General features: G+C 45.9%; 1 protein-coding gene across 1 annotated transcript in view; it reads right to left on the reverse strand.

Annotated features, from left to right (window-relative positions):
• Window positions 1–11,009: 11,009 nt before the first annotated feature.
• Window positions 11,010–26,897, reverse strand: part of LOC144093610 (venom serine carboxypeptidase-like) — a 31,312-nt gene continuing 15,424 nt past the window's right edge. Inside the window, exons 3-6 of the mRNA XM_077627170.1 lie at window positions 23,731–23,786; window positions 22,400–22,572; window positions 16,723–17,056; window positions 11,010–12,605 (exon numbers count right to left, since the gene is read on the reverse strand). Coding sequence (XP_077483296.1) covers window positions 11,800–12,605; window positions 16,723–17,056; window positions 22,400–22,572; window positions 23,731–23,786 — 1,369 coding nt within the window. The 3' untranslated portion in view covers window positions 11,010–11,799. The remainder of the gene's footprint in view (window positions 12,606–16,722; window positions 17,057–22,399; window positions 22,573–23,730; window positions 23,787–26,897) is intronic.

Raw genomic sequence — 26,897 nt, forward strand, 5'->3', positions numbered from 1 at the left:
ACAACGTAAATTAGTAGATTTGCTCATGCATATCCTTCTGCCAATATAATATCTCCTGGAGCAAGAAATAGAAAACCAATTCCTAGGACATTAAACATTGGTAGTTGACAGTTTTTTAAAATAAAGTTAATGAAGATGTAATTTTATTTGCTTGTCTTGTTACAATAAAATCTGGCTTACGAAATATGTCCCTAGAGAAGGCACAAAAAACACGTCTATTCGGTGCCACAGCTTGGACAACACCGCTCAGCTTCAGTCAGGCGCTCCGAGCGCTGGGGGTAACCGGGAAACGACCTGCAGATGCGTGCTTTATCGTTTCACTGCCCGCTCACCCCCTCCCTTCCTTCCCCTATCTACCCTCTTAACTTTTAGGAGAGAAGAGGGAGGTTTGGTTTGGTTTGGTTTATGGGGGTTTAACGTCCCAAAGCGACTCTGGCTATGAGAGACGCCGTAGTGAAGGGCACCGGAAGTTTCGACCACCTGGGGTTCTTTAACGTGCACTGCGCAGAGGTAGGCGCTGGCCTAAGAATGACTCAGCAGAAATGAAAATCGCCAATAAGAAAATGGCTCACACAACAGCAAGCCTACGTGCAAAATATATTGCCTCGTGAAGAACTACAACCTTTGTCTGTAAACTTTCCAGACTGGTTTATTTTTATTTCTAGAACTGATTCTCCAAAACAAATGTTGCTCCGAATGTGTAACGCCATCTTTTCTGGTTAACCTGAGTTATTTGTGCTAATTGTTGTGGCAGCCGCTAGATTGCACTTCATGTAGAAAAATAAGTGGTCGCTAGTCGTCTGCGCATTCTACTTTGAGTGAATATGAAGAGATGGACGTCCCCCTCGAACAGCGTGTAAACAAAAAATTGTGTGTGAAGCTTGGCAAGACAGCAACACAGACGTATGAGCTCCTTCGTGACGCTTACGGCAAAGAGACTTTATCGCGGGCGCGAGTTTTTGAGTGGCACAAGAGGTTCCTTTCGGAGAGAACGTCGGTGGAAGACGACTCAAGGCAGGGGCGCCCTTCAACCTCACAGTATGCAAACAACGTGGCTCGGATCAAGGAAATCGTACAGCAAGACCGCGCCATTACAGTCCGCATACTATCAGATACTCTCGACACTATTAAGACATGTCACCAAATTTTGCTTCGGAACTTGGGGAAGCAAAAGCTGAATGCCAGACTTTTGCCGCACTCCCTCACACAGGACCAGAAAGACACGTGTGCACCAGAGAGCGCCGATTTTCTGTCCGAGGCAGAGAAGGATGCTTTATTCGTCGACAGCATCATTGCTGAAGACGAAACATGGTGTTTTCAATGCGATCTTCAAACAAAGAGCCAGAGCGCCGAATGGCACTCCACAAGCTCTCAGGTGTCGAGAATGGTGCGGTGACAGAAGACCGAAACAAAGACGATGCTGATAGTTTTTTTTCCGATGCCAGAGGTGTCGTACACCACGAATTCGTCCCACAAGGGCAGACGGTGAATTAGGAGTTTTATATCCGCGTGTTCCAACACATGCGTGATGCACTGCGACGCCGTCGCCCTGATTTATGGGCATCTGGACAATGGAGCCTTCTCCACGATAATGCAAGACCGCACACTGCTCTCAGTGTTACAAAATTTCTCGACAAGCACAGCATTACTGTGCTTCCCCATCCGCTATACTCGCCTGACCTCTCCCCACGCGATTTTTTCCTGTTTCCTCGTGTGAAGAGAGCCCTAAAGGTCGCTGGATGGGGAGCGTAGAGGCCATTCAAGACGCAACGACAAAGGATCTGACATCCCTGCTAAAAGAAGCGTTTTCCAACTGTGTCCAAGATTTCAAGAAACGTTTGAAGCTGGGTATAGACTGCAAGGGAGACTATTTCGAAGGGGTGGTGCACAAATAAGTTCAGTGTTAAGCGCATTTTTTTTAATGCACTCAGCCTCAGAACTTTACGGACAAAGGTTGTATCTGTGCAAGAATGAAGCCTGCGGGAGCTATTCTTTCTAGCAGTACTCTGGAACAGCAGCCTGTCTCTCAGAAGCCTCACCGGTGGCTGTGTTTCAAACAGCCACCTGCCACTGCAGTGGCGCATGGCTCAACCACTGTCCAACTGGGCCGGGAGAGGTGTGAGGACTCGCCGCGGTCTAACAATGTGGCACATTCTGCGTAGTTGCGTAGTTGGAACTGAAATAGAATCAGAATTGGAGTATATTTAGGAATGAAAGGCAATGGGTTTAGATGTGGGATAGAAACATAATTAGAATAGATTAGCGAATTTTCCTCTGCATCAATCCAATTTATCGCTCGTCATTTTTTTTTATAATGGCACTTGGAACAAACGCGGCAAGACTCCATAGGCTATTTTTCGTCCGAATTATGAAGCGGGATGGAAGAATGAGCAGTAAGGGATAGTAATTAGAAATATTACCCGGGCGCCCACCAGTGATACAATGGGCACAAGCTTCCACTGGCCTGGCGCTCGGCTTAATCAGCGTGAAGTGCTTGGATGGGAAATGGGTCTTTGACCCCACCTTGAGAAAACAAAAAGTACCTTGTGTCATGGCATTCTTTGGCCGCAAATGCCCCTGCGCCATAAAAATTCACTATCATAAAAAAAAACGGTATATGAACAATTTGAAATGCTTAGAATTGAATTTCTATCGATAGTCCCCGTAGTCTGTCGAAGCCACGTGCTTCTTCGCGTACTATTCCTTGCTCTTTATTGTCTCACTGCTTTTAGCCTCACCTAGATGAACTTGGCAACCTGCTCTCCTACCAATATGGCAACGCGTGTAGTGTAGCCTATACACGGCCATGTATAAAGTGTAGAGTTTTCATGACTTGGGGGATCTTTATTGTTATTCAAGAAAGCTTCACCTGGATGCTTATTAGCGCCAGAATATCAGACAGGCTGCAGCGCATTTGACGAGCAATATGATACGTTAAATAACAGCTATCAAGATAATGACAGAGTGACTGGTACATCCACAAGGACACATACTGTGAGGTCGGAGACGTAAACTTTCGAAGTAAAAAAATTAGAGGTTTAATCCACCTCTCTCTACCTCTACCTCTAATTTAAAAAAATAGAGGTAGAGGTTTAACATAGTTAACCAGAGTAAATGTGCGAAAACAGGTGCTCATTCTTCAATTAGAAGGGGTTACTTAAGCTCCACCTTCAGGCTATGACGTGGTAGCTTTAATGGGTTAATGCCCATATATGAAGAATAGCTCATTCTCTAGTTTACATTCATAGATGGCGGCGAGTCCTCATGCCACTACCAGCGCAGTGGCGCAGCAGTTAAGCGATGTGCCACTGTACTGGCTGGTAGCTGTTTTCATCACAGCCACCGATAGGGTTTGTGCGACCCATGTTGCCCTTCCCGAGGAACCTCTCGCGCAGCTGGCATGACACTCCTGCAAACTTACCCGAGTTACTCGGTTAAGCTCGGGTAGAAACTCGAGTTGCTAGGCAACGGCACAAAGTCATACGCACGTGCGGTCAACGTACGTACGGTGACAAGATTCTTGGTCGGTGTTGGTGAGCCTATGAGTGCTTTCGCACTAATACGAACATGGCCGGTTATAAAAAGAGCTATAGGTATCGGAGGAGGAAAGAAGATCGAATGTAGGTGACGTCATGCGCCCAGCTGTAGAGGTCTGCACCATTGTGAGATGAATGCCATTGTGCATTCATTCTTTTTTCAGGACGTCGTTCGTGGATCCACCGAGAGTGCGGTAATGATTGCGCCTTCCCCACCCTCCCAAAACGTTTTTCCGTTTTCTTGCATTATATAGCCACATATTAAGGTAATAACGTTAAACACATCAATGCATTGACATAATGAACGAGCCGTAACATTTCTTTTTAAATTAAGGGTTTTGCTGACAGCTGCTTAAAGTTAGCGGATTACTTACGAACCCGACACGTATGTCTTTGCAGGTCGGTCGGCGAGGGCATCAAAACGGCGGAGGATTTCGGCCAGCTGTTCGCTTCGACGCCGGTACGGAAAGACTTCCCGCTCAAGATTTCGTACAGGAAGTTGGTTCGAAGGCTGTACGAAACAGGCTGGTCGAGCAGTCCTATCACCGGTAGATGTGACGTCAACGCACGCTTTCAACCTGTTGGGGACGAGAGTTTAACTTTGGGAAGTCTTTACACGCTGTTTATTGCTTGTGTGGCAACTTCAGTACTGGTTCTAATACTAGAGGTGCTCTTTCATTACCGCATGGTATCCTCACTAGCACAGACCAGAGCGGTTAGTGCTACCACTTGCATTGAGTCAACGGGTTGAGAAGGTGGTGTTCTATTGCGAATCTGATGAGAAACTTTGTACTGAATCTCGGCCTATAACGAAAATTAAAATAGCATAGCCGCTTGTGCAAAAAAAGTGCGTGTGTTGGTCACATGTTTAGGGTAATTGCTCTCCTAAACATTGAATGATTAATTACTCACTTATTACGAAGTCCGCGCGTGAGCCATCTCCAAGAGGAGCACAGGGGAGGGGAGGTACATGAGAGGCCTGTTACCAGGGCCAGGACAAAATGAGATCTTGAAGTAACCAAGTCTAAAAGTTGTGAAGCTTAAAGGTCGTCGGTCAGAGGTCCTGCATGAGCGGAACAATCAGTCGATCACCAGCACTGACCTCGGCCAGGCTGTGATGTTTAAAGTTTAGCGCTGCAGTGAAGAGTGGCGCGGGGTCTACAGCCTTAAGCTGGCTGGTGACATGCGCATCTATTAATACTCGCGAAATAATATCGTGAGAAGAGTGCTTGCTGGAGCTCGCTTCTTGAGAGAATGCTATTGGGCGCGGCGTCCTAAGGTTCCTAAGGTGGTGGTGGTGGTGGTGGTAAACTTTAATGAATATTGAGCCATATCTTAAACTATTCTTGGGTTGGCTCTTGGTCGCGTGAAGTGGCCGGCAGTCGGTGACGTCCGGCGACTTCCAAAGCCCAGCCCCCCAGCTGCTTTTGGACAGCTGGGTTGGCGCTGGACACCGCGACCTCCCATCGCTCGAGGTCAGTGAGTTGCCACTCTGGTGGCGGCTGGAACTCAGAGCAATGTATAGTATGTAATGGAAATCAGCTCTTGGGGTACGCTCTGGAGAAAGCAGCCCTGGGTGCATTAGTGCTAAAAGGGCGGGGGAGAGAAAAGTGCGAGATTGTAGCTGGCGCCACATCACCTGCTCTAATTTAGTGAGTGATTTGTGACGCGGAGGATAGTGGAGTCGTTGCTCTCTGTAGTGGAGTGAAATTTCGTGGTATGTGATCATTCGATCACGGGCGCTCCCTGGCTCGGCGGCTTGCCCTGCTCGGTTGACGTACGCTCGAGCTGTGTCATGGGCGGCTTCGTTGCCTGGATGGCCCGCATGCGCGGGGACCCATATGAGTCTAATGTGCCAAGTAGGGGGCTGAGAGGAGTTGAGAATTTTATGGGCGACGGCATGCGTCCGCCGTTTTGTAAAGTTTTTGATCGCGGTTTTTGAGTCACTAAATACGACTGTGGCAGTGGTGGAGGAGATCGCAAGGGCAATTGCAGCTTCTTCGGCTTCTAGCGAAGTGTGCGTTCGGACTGATGCAGCTGCTAGAGGTGAAAGATTGTGGCCGATTACGAAAATGGCAAAGGCCGGCTGAGTGGTGTATGCCGCGGCATCTACGTAGACAGCCTCCGTGTGTTGGTTATAACGTTTGTGTAGTGCCTGGGCTCTTGCTGCGCGTCGAGCATGGTGGTGGGCTGGGTGCATGTTTTTTGGGAGTGGATGTACTGTTAGAAGCAGTTGGGTGGCCCCGGGGGTGGAGTATGTAGGCCGGAGAGTGTTGGTTTGGTTAAGGCCTAGGTTCTTAATGATGCTGCGGCCTGTAGGGGTGGAGGAGCGACGTTCAAGTTGTGCCGTCCGGTGAGGTTCTGTAAGCTCGGGATGTGTGTTATGTATGCCCATGAGTAAGATCCGTTCGTTTTAGGTGTGTCGAGGGAGGTTGAGTGCGGTCTTGTATGCCTGGCGAATCAGGGCGTTGATTTTCTCTTCTTCTGCTCTCGTGAGGAAGAGATATGTGAGAGTATACTATGCGGCTGACTACGAATGCTTGAACTAGGCGACGGATGTCATGTTATCTCATGCCGCTGTGTCGGTTGGCAACTCGTCGTATGAGCCGCATGGTCTGATGGACGGTGTTTGTGAGTTTGGTTATCGTGGCAGTCTTCTTGCCGTTGCTCTGGAGTAGGATGCCTAGGATTCGGACCTTTTCCACTTCTGGGATGGGGGGGGCCGTCCAATGTGAGTTTTATTAGAGACGGGGGACCTAGGTCCGTCCTACATCTAGGTGGTCGAAGATTGAGTAATCGGATATGGCAGGGGAGCAGGCCAGGCCGACAGTTGCAGCATGTGCTGCCACCAGGTCGGCGCCGGCCTGCAATGTTTCTTCTATGGCTCCGGCATTTCCTGTGGTTGTCCACAGTGTAATGTGGTCGGCATAGGAGGAGTGCGAGAGAATAGGTACTGCGTTTAACGCCTTCGCCATGGGAATGAGTGTTATATTGAAGAGCAGCGGCGAGAGGACTGATCCTTGCGGAGTGCCTCTGCTGCTGAGTGCGAAGGTTGGGGAGGAGACAGACCCGAAGCAGATTTCTGCTGTGCGGTGTCTTAGAAAAGCTGAAATGTATTTGAAGGTGCGCGGGCCGGTTCCTAGTGCCGAGAGAGCTTCTAGGATGGCGGAGTGGTTGACGTTGTCAAAGGCTTTGGTTAGGTCCAAAGCTAGTATTGCTCGCGTGCGGTTTACATTTCGAGGGTGGAGGGCCTCTTCCGAAACCAGCGGCCCAATCCTACACTAGATTAGGACAATTCTACATGGGAAGTTAAAGCCGCCATGCAGAAACTACGCACCACTTCGGCCCCGGGGACAGACAAAATCAACAAGATGCTTAGGAATCTGGACGAGCGCTCCATACAGGCTATAACAGACCTATTCAACAGGTGCTGGCAAGATGGAGCGCTACCAGCCCAATGGACGCACGCCCAAGGTTCCTAAAGGTTCTGCCCCAACCAGCGACGGGTCAATTTTAGTGCGTAAGCACTAGATCAGCGACAAAAGCCGCTATGCGTGAAACTGAAGCTTCGGAGTAACTAGGGTAAGCTCGGGTAAGCTCGGTAAAGCTCGGGAAAGCTCGGGGTAAACTCACGTTACCTCGGAGGACCGTTGTGCCAGCTGCAGCCGATTGGAGAGAAGGTGCGAAAATGAAGAGTGAGAAATGTGGTTGCGTGTACATTCAGATGCCAGAAACAAAAAGCGAAGGATGATGTCGCCTGAAGAAACTGCAGTTCAGCCGCTCGTTCGATAGATTCCAAAGCCCAGCGACTTGCACGGCGAGCTGAACAGCAACGCAAAAGAAAAGAGCGCCAACGTGACTCAACCAAACCAGTAGATGTAACGAGGAGGAAAGCCGACGCAGAATGGCGAAGACAGTATAACCTTGCTAAACGGGATGCAGAAGCAGATGAACCGCAAGAAACGCGAAGAAGAAGAAGAAGAGTCTTTAGAGACCGCCGAAGAGGGAACGGCGACTCGATCGGCAACGAGCAGCTCTGGCGGCTTATCACTAGGGGGTAGCTGAGCAGCGACTGCAAGAACATTTGGGTGTAGCTAGAATTTTCAAGCTTTTAGAAAGGTAGACAAGGCTAAAACCAAGCTAAACAAGGGCAAAAGTGCTAGCGCACCAAAGTCGCATTTAAATTAACCGGGTAAATCAGGGACCAATTTTTTTATTTCGCACAGTTTCATCATTACCAATAAATTCACTGTATTTCCTCCCTTATAAGCTTACTCTACGATTATTCTTCACATTTACGTGTTGCAGTGGTTTCTTCTCTGCTTTGAAGAGTATCTCCCCATGACTCTGACAACATTTTCTTTTCCATCTCCCTGTGCGCAGTACCTCTTTTCTGGGCGCTAGTTCAGCGTACGTTGAATACCTAACGCTCGCAATAAAAGCGGCAACTCTGGCGTTGCCATATTTAAGGGCTCAGACTGCTGAAGTGTGACACTTCATTGTATAATTAACACCTTTAAACAAATTTTAATCTTCACTAAGGTCACTCAGCGCAGTTAGTACGTACGCTTTCTCCTTATCGTCAGAAACTTCGCAACAGTTGGCAGGTTTCGATACACTGCTGTAATACTATCGTAGCGCTTGTTGCTGCAACCATACTGCAACGGCGCCTAAATAAACACTTCAAAAAAATAATAATTCCTGAATTGGGCAAGTGGGCGCCATGCACTTCGCTTCCATTTTCTGCTTTGTGTTCAATGGAAATTAGCCTAATTTTCTTATAAATATGGATAGACAACGGCCTTAATAATCACACCATTTCGGGAAATCGTAAGCTAGAGACACCTGGTGGCGGTCAGGAGCGCTGCGCTGTCTTTAAGCAGGGTACTCCGGCCAACACGGTAACATTGCGACAAAGCTAGCTAGCCTTAAAATCAACAACAAAAGCGTTTTTTTTTTTACTGCACTGCGTCGAAACCGACTTCCAGAATACAAAGGCGTAATAGTTGTTTCTTATACGAAGACAAAGCTAATCACCTCTCAGGAATGACAAAACGCCCACTCGTAATTGGGAGTTTCTTTTTATCTCTTTTTTTGCGTTTCTTACTTTTCTCAGGAATCTTTAGCCTTGTACTTCCTCTATCTGGGTAACAGGGACTGTCTTTAAATCAAGATAAACTCAAGCTCTTTTCAACAACTACCCTCCTTTTCCGTCTAACTTATTTTTGAGCACAGCATGTTTTCACTTCTCTTTTTAGGCAAATCGCGACAAATACCGTCATATTTATTTACGTCTTTGCATGAGCTAGGATGGCGACACCACCATCCAAACTCATGCAAAGCCGGAAACTGAAGGGTACTTTATCGAAGCGTACGATGTCAGGAGTGTCAGGAAAGAGAATTGGGTCTGCACTGAATCTCTTCATCTTTTGGGCAAGGAATTGAAATGGTTCAAAAATTGTACTGATCCAAAGAGAACAGTATTTTGTTGGTTTGCTTGTAGGATTTTTAGCATGTGTTGTAAACACGTGTCTTTCTATCACGTCTACGTTTGTGTCAAAAAACTAGCTATTTTCTTCGCAATGAAATCAGTGGGGAGTACGCTCTTCTTCTGTATGCATTCATTTCATCCTGTGTGTTTTCGTTTCGCGGTAACCGGTACAGCACGGTTCCCCGTACCATGAACAGTCATCTGGCCCATGTTTTCGCCTCTTTGCATTAATCAGCTAGGTTCCGTAGAACATCGACTCTTCAAGTTGTTTCGGAGGCTCTTTTAATTTCGAAAGCGGCCGCAAAATATTGTTCCCTAGTGTAAATGCATCCCGTAGTGTCTGCAAGACGCATAAGGTAGTTGCTTTCGCGCAGCTTCTCCTAAACACGTACTGATGTGTATCAGTGTTACAACTCTTTCGAGTAATTTTGCGAGTGGATTTATGAAGAATTTCAGCAAATTCATTCGACCTATGCTGGGGATTCTGCGTACCCTGTATCATATAGCTTTTGAGAGCATATGAAGTGAATCCGCAAAGGTACTTTACCGCATAGCAAAGTGTGGTAAAATTGGCCTTTACTCCTAAATGAACGGAGTGCTTTTTCAATCTGTTGCCTGAAACAAGAACGCGATATGCTTTTACACGTTATGTTGGTATTGATCGGGTGCAATTCCGTGTTTCGAATAAACAATTTTATCAAAGGACGACCAATAAAATTTATTGCCGTCCTGAGGAAACTACCGAAAGGCAGATGCAACTGCCGATGTCTCAGGTTCCAGGAGAAGAGTTATCAACAATGCTTCGGAGTGTACAATCAGTAAAGCAGCGGTAGAAAAATCAATGACTTGCGGTTCCTTCAGAGAGGAAGAAAACGAGGCAAAATGGTAGTTTCAAGCGGATGCAGTCAGCGTTATAATTTTCTGAGCCGCTGGTAAGCACGTCAAAGCATACCACTGAGGCGAAACTGGCGTCGTTTGTCTGTAGAGAAACCCAGGACAATGGTCTCACCTGTGCAATATTTTGATATTGTTTGTGATAGACGTACCGTATTGCTTTTGGCAGAATGGCTGCACTTCTTTAGTTTGCGTTTTCGTTGAAAACACTGTACATTCCCTAATTTTATACACAACAGAAACACCACCTTCGTATGTGGTAATACAGAAACCCCACTTCCAAATGTCACTTATAGAAAAATTATAACCTGTGGCTGTGTGAATCACTAACTTCGGTATTTATTTTTCCTTGATGTAACCGCTATTGATGCCAAGTACATCCTACAATTAGATTCCAAAATTCCTGAAAGTACATTGTCGTCGCGCCGAAAAGACGACAGCCGCGAACGAGTGGTAACAAAAGTTGGACAAACGATTGCTAAATGTGACGGTTTTGGAGATTTCGCTGTTAACGTTGGTAGTTTTGCCAAACAGCCTCCACTTTTGGCAAATAGGAAGCCTGCAGTTTTAGTGATCTGAAAAAATGAGCCTGCCTTCATGGCGGTATTACAATTTGAAACAGCGCTTACTAGGCAAGAAATTCGCAGAGATCATAGATGATTCTCATTGAGGAAATGTCTTTCTACAAAAGGACGCCATTGTTCGGCATGCCGTTTAAGTTGCATTGTAGAGCACGACATTAAAGAAGGGGCTGTAGTTATTACTTTTTTCTTTCGCATGTGGTGGCCAACCTTACTACGGCATTTGACGCTTCCCCTACCTAAGCAACAGTTCCACAGCACAGGAAGCATATTTCCTGACACAGTTCTCCTTATCAATGTAGCGCGGAGCATAACAGCAATGTTAAGGTTGCAGTTGCTGTAAGTTGCAGTTAACGTAACATATTACACTGAGGCGTTATATTTATGCTAAAAATTGTCCAGTAACTTATTGGTGTGTCGTAAATATTGATATATTCTTAAAAGTAACCGCTACACTAATGTTTTTGTAATAGAGCATGTAACTTTCAAATAATAAGAATAAAACAATACTTGCAAATAATTTTTAATGAACAGGGCATAATTATAAAGCACTATTACAAACACATTTCAAGCACGGAGTCTCAGAAGTTCGGCCGCTGGATGCACAGTTATGATGTTTTTTCAGCTAGCATAATATTTAAAGTATCTGCGATGGTGGCTGCCCTAGATTGAATGCACTGTGACAGAATTTTATTAGAAAACGCTGCTCTTCGCTGATTCACCCCTATCACTTGTTAGATGCTCTTGACAGCGGGATATATATGCAAGCTTGAGGCCATGGTATCCGTTCGACGGTGAATGTATGGAAAGCATGTACTGAGCTGAGCTGTATTGAAGTCTCTCTCTCACTCGTTGCCCATTTAAATGTATTAATCAGGTGAATGTGGGTGTCAGCTGACGCACGAAATGCTTCCTTAAACAACTCAATTGTTATTTCTTGGCTCTGCCGGCAAGTATCATAAACTAGGAGCGGTGCTGCTGCAAACGGCTTTATTGCTTCTAAGGAAAGGGTTGCTGTTGTTGGATGCATACTTGGCATTATCCAGTCAATTGTTTTCGATCTCCCTGCTGCTGATCATACCTATACACAATAAAAAAGCACACCGCGTCGCAGCTGCGAAGTCTGCGATTTTTTTCGGCTAGAATACAAAGGCTCTTCTGCAGCCGCAACAAAATTGTGGTAGATTCAGCATCAGCTTTCTCCTAACATGAAGCTAAATGCAGTTCGAAAAGAAACACATTCTGAAACAAACATTCCGCCACTGCGCACAAAGCAGATCTACTGGGGAGATACAGACTATTCGGCGAAGGGTCCTGTGCCGTCGATGAAGGCAGTGATGAGGTCGAACATCGGCTTAGGCTGGTCGTAGGGCAAAACATGACCGCCGTTACGTACGACCACGAAGCTTAAGTTCTCGACTGTCTTCTTGTAGCCGTACAGCTCTTTTCCGTCGGGGCTCCACCACATATTCTGGGGTGCGCCGTACCAGCGGTCAGCATGGGACCAGGCCATACGGGACAGGAAGTTCTCTGTCTGCGTTGTGGGCACGCATATGTCCAGAGGACCGCTATAGAGGAGAACCTTGTAGCCATTCTCCAGGACGACGGTGAGCTGGGGCACGGCCGAGCGCATGAAGTCGTCGGCGAAGTGTCCGGCTACGACATCGCGCTCGGTGCTCATCGGTGTATTCCCGACGTGCAGCGCGCGCCGGACTTCGGGCTTCTGGAGGAACACCTTGTACGCTCTGTTGCCCGCCGGCTCTGTGTCGGTCAGGTAGTTGTAGTAGTAGGTGTAGCCGGTGACGTTCCTGAAGAACGTGTCTTTGCCGTACGTGATTCCGAGGAACAGCCTGTCGACGAGGTAGAATGCTTCTTTCATTTTGCTGGCACGGATAAGTTGTTCAGCCTCCTTGGTGACGTGCATCATGTAGTCGGCGTCGTTGCGGTCCATAAGGCCAAATGCATAGATCACGTCGCCCAAGCCAATCATGTTGGCCGGGTCCGTGAAGCCGTTCCCATACGCAATGCCTTGAAAGTTAATCTTGACACGCATCTTGTCTGCGTTCTCGTGTAAGGCTCCTCCCACCGTAGGAACATACTTTCCTGCGTGTTCGAAGCATAAAAAAGCAGACACAACAAGAACCCCTTAGTAGGCTTTTAAGATCAAATCAAAACGACGGAACCACAATGGGTACGGTTAGTATGAAAGGTATTATTTCTTACGCAAAAATTGCACAAGTATTTCCTTACATGGAACGCTGAAGCTTCTATTTTCTTGATCAATATTCGTTTTAATTTTCCGAAAACTCTGCCTTGGCTCACATGGTTACTATAAATGCTACTTGCTGCATTAGCTCAAGCTTCGACAGTCGATGCAGTTCTGCATAATAAAAGGAAGAATGCACGATAACATCAGCAAAAATGTAAAGTCGAGGTTAGAGAAAGAAAAACTACCTGAAAATATTCGTGTAAAGTTTGCTTGCTATCACGCAGGCAAGTGATAAAGGAATTCATTGTAAATGCGTCAAATACCATCCTGCTCTTCCTAAAGAAGCCGCGCTCGCTTCGCGTGCCAAAGAGCGTTAAACCCAAGCTTACTGCATCACATATATAGCCAAGTGTATACGCTGAAACGACAAAAACCATGAGCGCCGAAGTTTACATCAACGTTTACATTACATTAGTTTACACTACATTTACATTAGCCGCCGCGGTAGCTGAGTGGTTACGGCACTCGGCTGCCGGCCCGAAAGACGCGGGTTTGATCCCGGCCGTGGCGGTCGAATTTCGATGGAGGCGAAATTCTAGAGGCCCGTGTGCTGTGCGATGTTAGTGCACGGTAAAGAACCCCAGGTGGTCGAAATTTCCGTAGCCTTTCACAACGGCGTCTCTCATAGCCTGAGTCGCTTTGGGACATTAAACCCCATAACCCAAACCACTACATTTACATTAAACCACATCATCATCACATTAATTATGTTTATCGAAGTCCTGTTTGATATGGAAGGACGTATTATGTTCCTTGCTATCGCAGGCGTGCTTACAACTTACGTCAGATTTTAATGCACTTCATATCCGCCGCCAGAAAGCAGTGTACCCTCTCTGCTCAAGCCGTAACGTCCTACATCAGCTTGTCATTAAAGATACCAATAAATGAAATTGTAGGCGGTTTAACATTGCTATAGGCTATTAACGTGCCTGAAAGCGCGAGTGACGTATCCACTGACCCAGGGAGACAGTTGTGCGCCTTTGCTTCCCTCTAAATCAACGGCTGTCTACAGCGTTGTCAACGCCAACGCCAATGAATGTCGGATACCTACGGCGAAGAGTTTCCCTGAATGGGCACTTTCTGATGAGGTCCACTCACGCCACTCTTGCTTCCTCCTAATGGTCGTCTCGCCCGGACACGATCGTCGAACATCCTAGCCGCGAAGTCGTTCTCGTAGCTACGTCAGCATGTGGGCAGGTATTGGTGGTTAGTCTATAGAATCCCTAGGAAAGACCGCTGTACGCCCATGCATCAGATCGTAGGGAGTCTATTGCGATCGCTCTTGAAAGGCTGTGTTGAAAGCAAAGGCCACCTACAAAAGAGAGCTATCCCAATACTTCTGGGAAGAAAGCACATTCGTGGCCACGATGTCTGCCCACATGCCGTTTTCGCCGATCCTCAATCTGGTTTGTATGGGTTAGGAAGCCGAGGCAGTGGAATGACCGCAGTCGTCATCACGTAGAGCGGCTTCAAACAAACTTTTGAGAAATTATGTGCAGCGTCGCTATTTCCTCCCCCCCCCCTCCCTCGTTGGCTGATCAAACACTTAGGGCCAAAAATTTAAGACTAAAACAGGAACTGGAAAAGCTAAAGGAAGCACTGAGCGCGATGAGCAGCCAATGACGTGCACCCGCAATGACCTCTCCCCCTCTTCTTCAGAGGAGAGCATGGAAGAGGAAGATTCGAGCCTTTCCTCCGCGGGAGCTCCAAAACGACGGCAGGGCGAACGCCAACAACTTCGGCTTTCTAACCGAACAAGAGATTAGGGAAATTGTTCGAGAGCATAACAAGGAACTAGAAGCGAGACTGGAGCAGGAATTTTGAGCGCGGTTGGGTTTAATCGAGCAAAACCTAGAACAAAAGATCGGAGCGAGGATTACCCAGATACAGCTAAATCTCGAACAAAAGATCGAGCGGCGACAGAAGCAAAAAAAGGCTTCTGAGTACCCCGTGTCTTCCTGCCTGACATTCTTCCTTCGAATTTTATTGCTGAATTTATGGATGCATATGGTGGCTGTGCAGCCGTTATAGACATCTTCCAGTATTGAAGCGAAAAGCTTCACTACGCCAGCTTTTCGAGCCGTCAGCGGGGCCGCTAGTTTGACCTTGATTGTAGCTAGAGGTCACCGTGGCCGCAAGATTCACATTGAATATAAGATTAAACAATGAAACGACGCCTGTCTCACATATCTCGGTGGACACGTGAACCGCACCTGTAAAGGAATAATAATAATTGGTTTTGGGGGAAAGGAAATGGCGCAGTATCTGTCTCATATATCGTTGGACACCTGAACCGCGCCGTAAGGAAAGGAATAAAAGAGGGAGTGAAAGAAAAAGGAAGAAAGAGGTGCCATAGTGGGGGGGCTCCGGAATAATTGCGACCACCTAGAGATCTTTAACGTGCGCTGACATCGCACAGCACACGGGTGCCTTAGTGTTTTGCCTCCGTAAAAACGCAGCCGCCGCGGTCGGGTTCGAACCCGGGAACTCCGGATCAGTAGCCGAGCGTCCTAACCACTGAGCCACCGCGGCCGGGCAAACCTGTAAAGGAACGAAAATGAAATGAATATCGATTTGAAGGGGAAGGAAATTACGCCTGTCTGACATATCTCGGTGGACACCGAATCGCGCCGTAAGGGAAGGAAAGTGAAATAAAGTTGGCTTTAAGGAAAGGAAACGACGCCTGTCTCACATATCTCTCTGGACACCCGAATCGCGCCGTAAGCGAAGTAAAATTAAAGTTGGTTTTAATAAAAAGAAATGACGACTGTCTCACAATGCGATAATTCATTTCCCCCAAAAAACAATTTCTTTTCAATTTGGCTTTCTGAAATTATCTGCGGGGTTTGCGCGTTGTTTGGAAGCGGATTTGGTTCCATATTACCGCCTTTCTGCTTTCACTTTCTCCTTTATCCCTTCCCTTACGGCGCGGTTCAGGTGTCCAACGATATATGAGACAGATACTGCGCTATTTCCTTTCCCCAAAAAACCAATTATTATTATTATTCCATATCACCGCATACAACGAGCAATAATACAGTTGTAAATATGACCGAAGCTATATTAAATATACGCTGTCTTGAGTGAGCGCCTTTAATGTGGTTTCGAAGAAAGCCAGATGTCTAACAAATAAAAAATGCCTACTACTGTGTGTGTGTCAGTATGGCTATCTATGGAAACCGCCAGTCGCTCGACCGCAAACGTAGCCAGGGAGATGGAAGCTTTTCGCTTTCGACCAGGGTTACCCAGAGCTAAACCACCAGCATTTTTTTTTGCATGAAGTTTATCTACACCCTGAATCCGTAAAGCCCGCATCACTCCTGAGGTTCGCACTGAGTCAAATGCTTTCTCGTAATCCGTTAAAGCTATATATAGGCGTTGATTACATTCAGCTACAGCCAAAACGGCAAAACGGGCCTGTGGAATGTTCAACGTCAAGCAGGACAGGAAGGCAGCCCCTAGGCATTGACTCTGGGTGGCGTTGCCTAAACTGATTATCTACTTGCAGATACAGTCGCACGATCAGATTCCAAGGTCACATGATCTGTACTTCACACGCCAGCAGCGGCAACAGCGCGAAACCAGTGGCGGCACTCTGACAAACGACCTGTGCTCTGATTGGTCGAGCGCGGTCACACGACCGGCGAAGCTCAACCAGTCAGGTGCACCGCGCAGCTTCCGCTCTGTAGCAAAGCCCCCATCCCCTGTTGGTTTCTCGCCAAGTCGGAATGGTCGGGCTTACAGTGAATTGACGGCAATATGTGACGGCACGGTGAAGGAGTGGCAATATGTCACAACTCATAAACACGTAGTTAGCTACATGCCACCGGCTGGCCTGACTTCGGTGGCACAAAATCAACTAATTCACGTCTAATTCCAGTGAAAATTTCGCAGCGTAACACAACGACATGTAAGCATTAGTAAACGATGCATTTCAATGCCATCGTGTACCGGCGTAGGATTCTCCTGTGAGGTAGAACTCGTTCTGGGCCAGCTCGCTGTACATCGTGAAGAACTGCTGCAGGAATTCCAGCATGTCACGGCCGACGTCGGTCTGGTTGCGCGCGTACCCGGCTTCGTCCTCGGTGAAACTGTAGCCCGTGCCCACGGGTTGGTCCACGTAGAGCATCGAGTAGCGCTGCGCCCAAGTGAGCTCTCGGAACATGGCGTTGTTCCCGTCCACCGACAGGTAGTAGGGACCGTTTTCGTTGAAGAAACCCATCATCGAGGTTGTGCCGGGCCCGCCTTGCAACCACAGCACCACGGGAGCATTCTCGGGATCGCTCTGTGAATGACGCAACATTCGCAAAGGGCATCCTATCAAGCGCTGTTGCTTTTATGCATACTTGTGCATGGTCGTACTACTTCGAACGAGAACGCGGGTGTTACGGTAGTCGCTTCGAATGCACAGCATCCATAAATTTGTTGAGGCAGCTTCTGTTTTTTTTTTCCCTCAGCATCACAAGATAAGCTAGTTTCAGTGTAAGACAAAGGCCTCCCACATTTATCTCGTGTTTTTTTTTTTTTTTGCTCTGAACCAGCCTTGGCAACCCTACATATCTCCGCAGGCTTCTTGAATTCATTCTTCCAGGCGCCGCTATGCCTGCCCGTCCATCTTTCCTTGGCATCCGCTTTCTTTTTCTGACAGGCCATCGAATATCTGTTTTCCTCTTAACATGCCATAATTATTGAGTGTATTGCCACTACCATCATTTTTATATGCATCTCGTCCTGGCATGCTGAACACAATCGCACACTCAATACAGACTGTGTACCTCTACCCATTGTAGTCTGGCGGAATAATTACAACGAGCGCTATCGTAATGTCAGCCTCAATTTTTGCATCGGCGGAGGTATTGAGCTGAACAACAATAGGTTGAATTTACTGCGAACGTGAAACCGGTACATTCATTTTTACTTCCGAGGCAATAGTACTCTAATAGCAGGACTAGTAACTATACGGCGGCTCTCTCTACGACACCGTCTGCTGCCTGATGGGGACAAAGCAACGTTAAAAAGTTAAAGGTGGTGGAAAACTCTCGCTTCGATCTCTAATATTTTCTTATTTCACGAAGCCTCAATATTACGTTCCTACGGCATTTCATTTATAATCCTTTCTTCGGGTGCTCTACCATACTTTCTCTTACTTCGGCGTAAGTCCATTGTACCTAATTATAATCATCGAGTGGGGAATTTTATTTTTAATCCCTTTTCTCGCGACACAATGTATTTTCTGTTATTTCCGCATGTATTATCAATGTGGCTGTCTTGTCTCTTTTACGGCATGAAAACAGATAAACAAAATTTTACCTTGAGCACTTCTTCGGGTGCGCACACGTGCGTATAAGGCTTTATTTTATAACTAAATTTCGAAACCGTAAATAATAGTTCTTAGAGCGCTAATGAAATGTGCAAATTTACGTCGCTTTTCTTATCAAGATCTTGGCAGCGATCTTGTTGCATGGACTGATATAAAAATTAAACAGCAATGTTTAGCAAAATAAAAAACCAAACAATTTAAAAATTAATGCTGTCTCCTTGCTCACTTTTACGCCGCGATTTTTACCCAGGTGTACATATTATTACCCAGTGTATTTATCCTCTGCATGATTGCTAACGCTGCAAAAAAATATCTGTAGACCATTTACTCAATGGACCACAAATGTACGCCTGAAATCTGATTCAGGCTCAAAACGTCCTTGACCCACTCTCGACGTCCATTGGACGTACAGCGGACGTCCTTTCTCGGCCATAAGCAAAGGCAACACTTAATGGGTCAGTGGAGGCCATTTAGGTGCACCCTTGTGAATATCCACTGACTGAAAATAAGCTAAAGTCCCGAGAAATCACTTTCTTGGACGTATCGGCCGCCCCCTCATGTCCCCGTGTCATCATCGCCCGGCCGTCCGCTGTACTTTTATTTTTGTTTATTGCGACTGTGTGCCTGCTGGCATAAAGTATAGTTTAGAAATATATGTACACATTGGACTCTCGAAGAAAGTCCAGTAACATCCGGTGGTGCGGTCCAACATTTTCTATGTGTACACGCGCGAGCTTGTTTTTAACGAATCATCACGTGCCGACCAAATAAATCAATTTATTTTAACCCTAGTTTCGAAGCTCTACGCACTGTCATAAGAAAAAAAAACTGATTATTTAGTGCACTGCTGTTCTTGTTGCAGCCGCACTACTTCGGTCAGCAATAGACAAGTTCCACCAGTAGCGCGCTGGAAAAGCCGATCCGGTGCTGAAGCGTGCGCCTCGCTTTATTTGCGGATGGTTTGTTTGTTGATTAGGCAAGCAGCTTTTCAGATTTCTGGACTCCAAATTAGGTACCTCGACAGATTTGACCCGCAAGAAACGAAAAACGTGGCAGAACTCTTTTAGTTGCTTTCTTCCGGCTACACTTACATACATGTGGAAGTCGGACATGCTACAATAGCTAAATGGGATTGTTTCTTTTGCGCGTGCTTTTAGCTGCGCTTTCTATGTATATAGAATAAATTTGTAAAGTTAAACTAATGTTATCATCATCATCATCAGCAGCAGCAGCAGCAGCAGCCTGACTACGCCCACTGCAGGGCAAAGGCCTCTCCCATGTCTCTCCAATTAACCATGTCTTTTTTACTCTGCCCCCACCCAACGCCTGCAAACTCCGCCCATCCGCTCATCCTCCCATCTAACCTTCTGCCGACCCCTACTATGCTTGCCTTCTTTTGGAATCCACTTCGTTATCCTTAAGGACCAGCGGTTATCTTGCCTTCACATTACATGCCCTGCCGAAGCCCATTTCTTCCTCTTGATTTCTACTAGGATGTCATTAACCCGCATAACTTCCCTCCCCCACACCCCCCTGACCGCTCCCCGTTTCTTAACGTTACACCTATCATTTTTCTTTCCATGGCTCGCTGCGTTGTCCTCAACTTAAGCTGAACACTTTTCGTTAGCCTCCATGTTTCTGCACCGTAGGTAAGTACCGGTAAGTGACAGCTGTTGTACACTTTGCTTTTGAGGGATACTGGTAAACTGATAATCATGATCTGAGAGGACCTGCCATATTCGCTCTATCCCATTCTTATCCTTCTAGTTATTTCCCTCTCATGCTCCGGATCAGCTGTCACTACCTGCCCCAAGTAGATGTATTCCTTTGCCACTTCCAGCACCTCGCTTCCAAATGTGAACTGCTGTTCTCTTGGTGGACTGTTGTGCATTAATTTGGTTTTCTGCATGTCAATTTTTAAACCCACTGTTCTGCTCTGCCTGTCTAACTCATTGATCATGACTTGCAGTTCACATTCTGAATGACTTAGCAAGGCAATGTCATCAGCGAATCGCAGATTATTTTGGTATTTTTCATTAACTCTTATCCCCAACTGTTCCCAATTCAAACCTCGGAACACCTCTTGTAGTCAGGCGGTGAATAGCATTGGCGAGATCGTGTCTCCTTGCTGGAGGCCGTTCCTTATTGGAATTTTATTGCTAACTTTATGGATGACTAAGGTAGCTGTGCAGTTGCTATACACATCTTCCAGTAATTTGACATAAGGTTCTTCTACACCCTGATTCCGCAATACTTGTGTGACTGCTAAGGTTTGCACTGAGTCGAATGCTTTCTCATAATCAATGAAGGCTATATGCAGGGGTTGGTTATATTCTGCACATTTCTCTATCACCTGGTTGGTAGTGCGAGTATGATCCATTGTGGAATATCCTTTACGAAAGCCTTCCTGATCATTTGGTCGATTAAAAACTAAGGTTGTCCTGACCGTATTAGCGATTACCTTAGTAAATACCTTGTAGACAACGGACAGTAAGCTGATTGGTCTGTAATTTTTCAAGTCCTTGGCATCTCCTTTCTTTTGAATTAATATTTGCGTTCATCCAAGCTTCTGGTACGGGTGAGGTCATAAGGCATTGAGTATGCAGGGTGGCTAGTTTTCTAGCACAATTTCCCCTCTGTCTTTCAGCAGATCTGCTGTTACCTGAACCTCAAAAGCTGCTTTTTCCCTTTGCATTGCTCCCAAGGCTTTATTTTACTTCCTCCTTTGTTAGTGGCGGGATGACGCATTTCTGTGCTCTACTGTCTCTCTCATTAATGTTCTGATTACATTGGCTACTGTAGAGATTTGTGTAGAACTGTTCGGCTACTTTAACTTTCTCTTTTGCTTTTACTTTACTTTTCCTGAAGAACACGAATTTAAGGAGGAAAACACTTACTTCAACTGTAGGCATTTTTCCTGGGAACGTCCTGTTTACATCCTGCAGTCAGACAGGTTCTACTGCGTGACGTCAAGAGGACGTCCGTGAAAAAAGCACCTGCTCCTTGCGTTCAATGCACGCCCCACCTTTCAGTGGGTTGCTCAAAATGATGTCCTATCTCCGCTTGAAGAAACGTTTGCCTGAAATCGGACGTCCGAAAATTCAACTTCGACGTCCGTGGGAATTTTGTGGATCAATATTTTCATTGCGCGGGACCAGATAACCGATTTTCGTCCCCTGGACTGCTCGCACCTCTAGCGATCTCTGGCAGACGTCCTAATGTTTGTGGTCCGACATCCCTTATTTGTTCCACTGATATTTGTGGAGTACTGTAGATTTCACGCACTGTGAAGTAAGAACCAAAAATGTGTTTTTAAGCCACCAAAATGTGCTAGTATCCCGGTGAGACAATTGCGAAAGTTGTTTTTGTCTTCGGAATCAGATACATTCTTTAAATAATTCCCACATCCCAATATTTAACGGCCATAAAATGTGGCCCATGTTTCATGCCAACCTCTGCTTTAAAAGCTGCCACTTTTTCTGCCGGATTGGTGCTTTTGTGAACCGGTATACGCTCATAATGCGCTAAAGAGGTTGGGGTGCACGGCTTCGCATCTGCTGCCTTTTTCTGACGTCTCAATAGTGTCTGCACTCATGAAACAAAGTCGACACGGAAGCTAGCGGTTCCTCAACAAGAGTGTCTAGTTGACAATGACGACTATCCGTTTAACTGTACATTTTCAGTGCACACTTCAACTTCCTGTCAATCTTAAGGGGTGAAACGCACCGCTTAGGGACGTTAGGGTTCGCTGCAGTAGAGAATTCCTTAGGTTATGTGAGAGTCTGATTCCTGGTTCCTGATTGCGCCCATGGGAGCAAAACTTGTCTTCACATTGCCATGTAACGTACAACTGGCACTTTCCTTTGCTGCACGATTAGACATTTTCTAAACGGCGGTTCATTGTATTTCTATACTGAATGTAATGAAACAGCCTAAAGTTCCTGCAGCTCCGCTCACATTATCAAACACTCTTAAATACTTCCTTCGCAAATCAAATACATTAATTATGGTAAGAATTAAACTTTGTGCACCTTGTTTTTAATGCATATGGGGAACAAATTTAATGAGTGATTTTTTTCCCTCATTTGATTGCCCTGCACCTTAGCGTATGGCTCAATGCTCACCATCAAACACGGTTGAGACTCGCATATCAGCACTATTGTGCACTGACCTTTTTATGTAGCAGCACAGGTGCAGGTAAATTTGTTCCTGATAGCGCACGTTTGAAACATTCGCTTCCCAACTCATTTTAAAAATGACGCACTGCTTACTTCGGCCTAGGGAGCGACAAGAAAAAACAGTACTCACCATGGATGGTACGAACCAGAAGAAGAGACTGCTGTTGAACTGCGGGTTGACCGTTATGTAGCCCGCATACGTGGGCACTTCGAAGTTAGCGCCGATCGGGCCAACCTTGCTGAGCGACTTGGCCTCGTCCAGCTTGCCCGCTTCGATTAGCGGCGTCAGGAAGAGTGGTTCTCCTGAAGCAAATAGAACATTTTTTCGCATGACGTGTGCGCAGTTGTCGTAATCGCGTTCTTCAGGAATGGTTTACACCATAAGAACATTTTTGCTGAGGAGGTTTGGAACATGAACTCCTCATGTCGGACATACGGAAAGAGTCTCTGCGCGATTTATTGCATCTAGCGCTATTTTCCTTTTATTTAGTCTGAGCTTGAGTACAAGAACCGCATAAGGAGTAATGGTATTGTGCCTTGCGAATAATACCTGCAGAATGGACTCACTGAAGGCTTAATTATCAGCATTTCTCTGTTGTGGCTTGGCTGTAGAGTCCGAAGTCACCGGATCGAATCCCTACTGCTGTGTCTGCATTTTGATGCTGGCAAAATGTAAAAAAAAAATTGTGTGATGGGCGATGTCGCGACTCGTTGAAGAACCTAATACGGTCGAAATTAACCAGAAACCCTCCACTCGGGCGTCTCTCATACCCAATGAACACCTCTTGGAGGCTAAACTCCCATTCCACAGCATGTCAGCCTTTCTGTATGACACTGTGCGGCTGGATGGTGCGTCCGTTGCTAAAGTGAAACAACGTCTTTGTCATAATGACTGTTGTACAGAAATAGAAAGACGGCAGAAATGATTTCGGTAAAAAAAATACAGCGCTACAACCAATTTGCAACAGATTGAGACATGTAATAAAGAAGCGATTACTCATTGACATCCACCCAAGCGCAACCATACGGCTACAGGGGAAAGCTATATGCAGCTTTATTAGAAACCTCGCAGTTAAAGAAAAATTCGTCCTGGTCCGGGGTACGAACCCGGGACCACCGCTTCACCGGAACAGTCAATCTACCAACTGAGCTAACAGGGACGGCAAGTATTGGTATCCACCCAAGCACATCCAAGCGGCTACAAAGCAAAGCTATACAGCTTTCTCAGAAACTTCGCAGTTAAGGAAAAATTCGTCCTGGTCCGGGGTACGATCCCGGGACCACCGCTTTACTGGAACAGTCACTTTACCAACTGAGCTAACAGGGACGGCAAGTATTGGTATCCACCCAAGCACAGCCAAGCGGCTACAAAGGAAAGCTATACAGCTTTCTCAGAAACTTCGCAGTTAAAGAAAAATTCGTCCTGGTCCGGGGTATTAAGGCTTACGCTTTCTGCCTCACCTAAGTCGTCGCCGGTGGCTGTGGCGTCCCCGGTCGAGCTCTCCTGCGTAGGAAACCTGCAGTGCAACAGAATCCAGCTTTTTGGTGCGGCACGTGGTTTAAAAGTTAATTCAGTCCCTTCCGCGGCTTTAAATTCTAGCTGTTAGAAATATTTCATGTGCCTTCTTTTTATTTCTATGCGCAGGTGATAACGGCAGAAAATCATGCGCGCATCATCATTTTCAAAAATACTATTATGTCAAAAACTCTCGCTACTCTTCCGACGAAAAGCTTTAAACTGGACACGTCTCAACAGGTGCGATGACAAAACGCTTTTTTTTTTCAGTCCGCACAAGAGTACCAGATCCAGAACGTGCTTGTTCTGGATGCTTAAATGACCAAATTGTTCTTTTGCACAAAATATTAGCTCAAGTAAACGGAAAAGACTCGAGCCATTGCAGTGTCTATATTTGTTCTGTTTCGCACATTTGAATGGGTATTCTGCACATTAATAAGCCACACTGGTGCAACCTCACGCTGTTTGTTCTTATTTCTAATCGGGTGACATTAATTTATGTGTTACACATATCTGGGCATTTTAGGGAAACCCACTCGTGATTACTAAAAATAGTCTTTTGAGATACACGGCTGCCTTTTTCGGCATATTAATACCAGTGGTGGCGTATGTGTTAAACCAAACAAATCATGTTAAGTAGTAAGCTTGTTAACTAATTCCCAGCAGTTCACTTTTAACTGTTACAGTTAGGTGCCTGATTGTAACCAGAAAATTGTAGCTGGCCGTTAGTAATAAATGCATGCGTCTCAGAATTTCTTAAACATGATTGCGCTGAGCACTTTGACGCTACAATTTTTCGCCAATTTTTACATCATTCGGAAATGAGAACGCCCATTAGTACACATCGCTAAACTGCTCACGTGTCGCTTAATGAACTTTATGTCCAGCTCCGGTCACCACTACTCGCTTCTCCAACCCGAGCGTAATCGCTTTAACGAAATTCTAAAGGTTGATTTGGCCATTACTGACGATCAGTTACAATATTCTAATTATAGCCATGTGCGAAACTACATTAGTTAGAAAGTTACATCGTAATTCAGTTAACGAGCTAACTAGATAATATGATCCACCTCTTTTCTGATGTCCGCCATTACTAGTATTATGATGACGCGAAAGCCACCTCTAAGCCGCCGCGGTGGTTCACTGGTTATGGCGCTCGGCTGCTGAACCGAAGGACGCGGGTTCGATCCCGGCTGCGGCGATCGCATTTCGACATAGGTGAAATGCTATAAGCCAGTGTAGTGTGTGATGTCAGTGCACATTAAAGAAACCCAGGTGGCCGAAATTATTTGGAGCCCTCTGCTATGGCATCCCTCATAGCCTGAGCCGCTTTGGGACGTTAAATCCCATCGACCAACCTAAAGCCACAATTACACCTCAAGAAGCCTTCTTGTTTTGGTGGGCTTTTCTGAATTACCCCAAGCAATGAAATTTGCTTACGCTGCCACTACCACTGAATTCCTTTGCCACTCGTACTGAGTTGCCAGTCATCCATGCACTCATCAAACACAAAAAGCAACAGTAGCTTATGAATGCCTGCATTTGGGGCTCAGAGGAAGTGTCCAGTCAGGCCGAAATGAAACGCGAATAGCATCTGTGAACAATACAAAATACTATACCTGTGTACTTTAAACTACAGGGTACAACTGTAGCCTTATTCATGTTTCTGGGTAACAGGTCTACCGAATTACATGCAGTTGAAGCTCGTTACAGCGATGTCAGAAGGGCCCGGTAATCATTTCGTTATAGGCGCATGTTCGGCATGGACCGTGCTGACCGAGCTTCCAAAAGGAATCGTCATTACTTCGTTATATTCAATATTTCGTTATAACCCGCTTATAGATAGGTTCGAGTTTATTCACAAACCGGTTGTAAAAGAATATCTCGCTGTAAAGCAGAAAGAACAGAACATGTGCGTTCGCATTTCATCCCAGTCTCGTCATGTTTTTGGTTGGGCGCTCCGGTTCGAACTTGATTGCACAGTTGGCCAGCTCGGTGCAGTGGAGCGTTGGAAGAGATGGTGACCCGAACCGGGAGCCTTGTACTTATGTACACAGTCGTCTATCTTTTTTTTCTGCGGAACGCGTACGCTACGACGACGAACGACACCTGCGACATCGACGACGACGTGAAGTCGGGAGAGCAAGGCTAATGCAACTAACGCTGCACTCACGGTTACGAAAAGACATTTTGGGCGTTTAAGCTCGTCTTTTTCTAATGTAATATTCACCGTCTTGCTTCTGGGGGAGCATGGTACCACTAGAACCGTTCAGAGAAAGTACACGCAATGCATGGCACTGAATACAAAGAAAAATCACGCCGAGATGTCGGCGACAAATGAGAAATGATGCTGCGTTTCTCTGGTGTTTTGCTTATTTAATGGTCTGATGCGATATAGCGCTCTTTTTCTTTTCTCTTTGCAAAAAAAATGTGACATTGTATCTTTGTTTATTGCCCCACTCTGCTGCTGTGTACACTGTAAGGGGGCGGAAGATTTCTCAAGCCGCAAATGCACGGCTTTTCCCTCCACCTCCTTCTACTTCTTTGTGTAAAATAAAATGTCTGTATGCATGCATGCATGCATGTATGTATGTATGTATGTATGTATGTATGTATGTATGTATGTATGTATGTATGTATGTATGTATGTATGTATGTATGTATGTATGTATGTATGTATGCATGCATGCATGCATGCATGCATGCATGCATGCATGCATGTATGTATGTATGTATGTATGTATGTATGTATGTATGTATGTATGTATGTATGTATGTATGTATGTATGTATGTATGTATGTATGTATGTATGTATGTATGTATGTATGTATGTATGTATGTATGTATGTATGTATGTATGTATGTATGTATGTATATTTTTTTCCCACTTTCATAATGCACGGGGTTTTCGCCTTATTCATTGTCATCGTTTTCTTCAGCTTGGGTGCGCCCCAAGCTCCAGGGGCGGATTTTTTTGACCTCAAGGCAAGTAACAAAATTAGCTTACCGTTGTTCTTTAATGCAAGTCTTGCGCGGACTGTGAGGGCTCACAAAACAACAAACCGCGTCAAAGTGTTTCCGTTTCGTGTGACGCAGCCATGCTGCGCTTAG

Source organism: Amblyomma americanum, chromosome 6, assembly GCF_052857255.1.
Source record: "Amblyomma americanum isolate KBUSLIRL-KWMA chromosome 6, ASM5285725v1, whole genome shotgun sequence".
In the NCBI taxonomy this organism is placed as follows: Eukaryota; Metazoa; Arthropoda; class Arachnida; order Ixodida; family Ixodidae; genus Amblyomma; species Amblyomma americanum.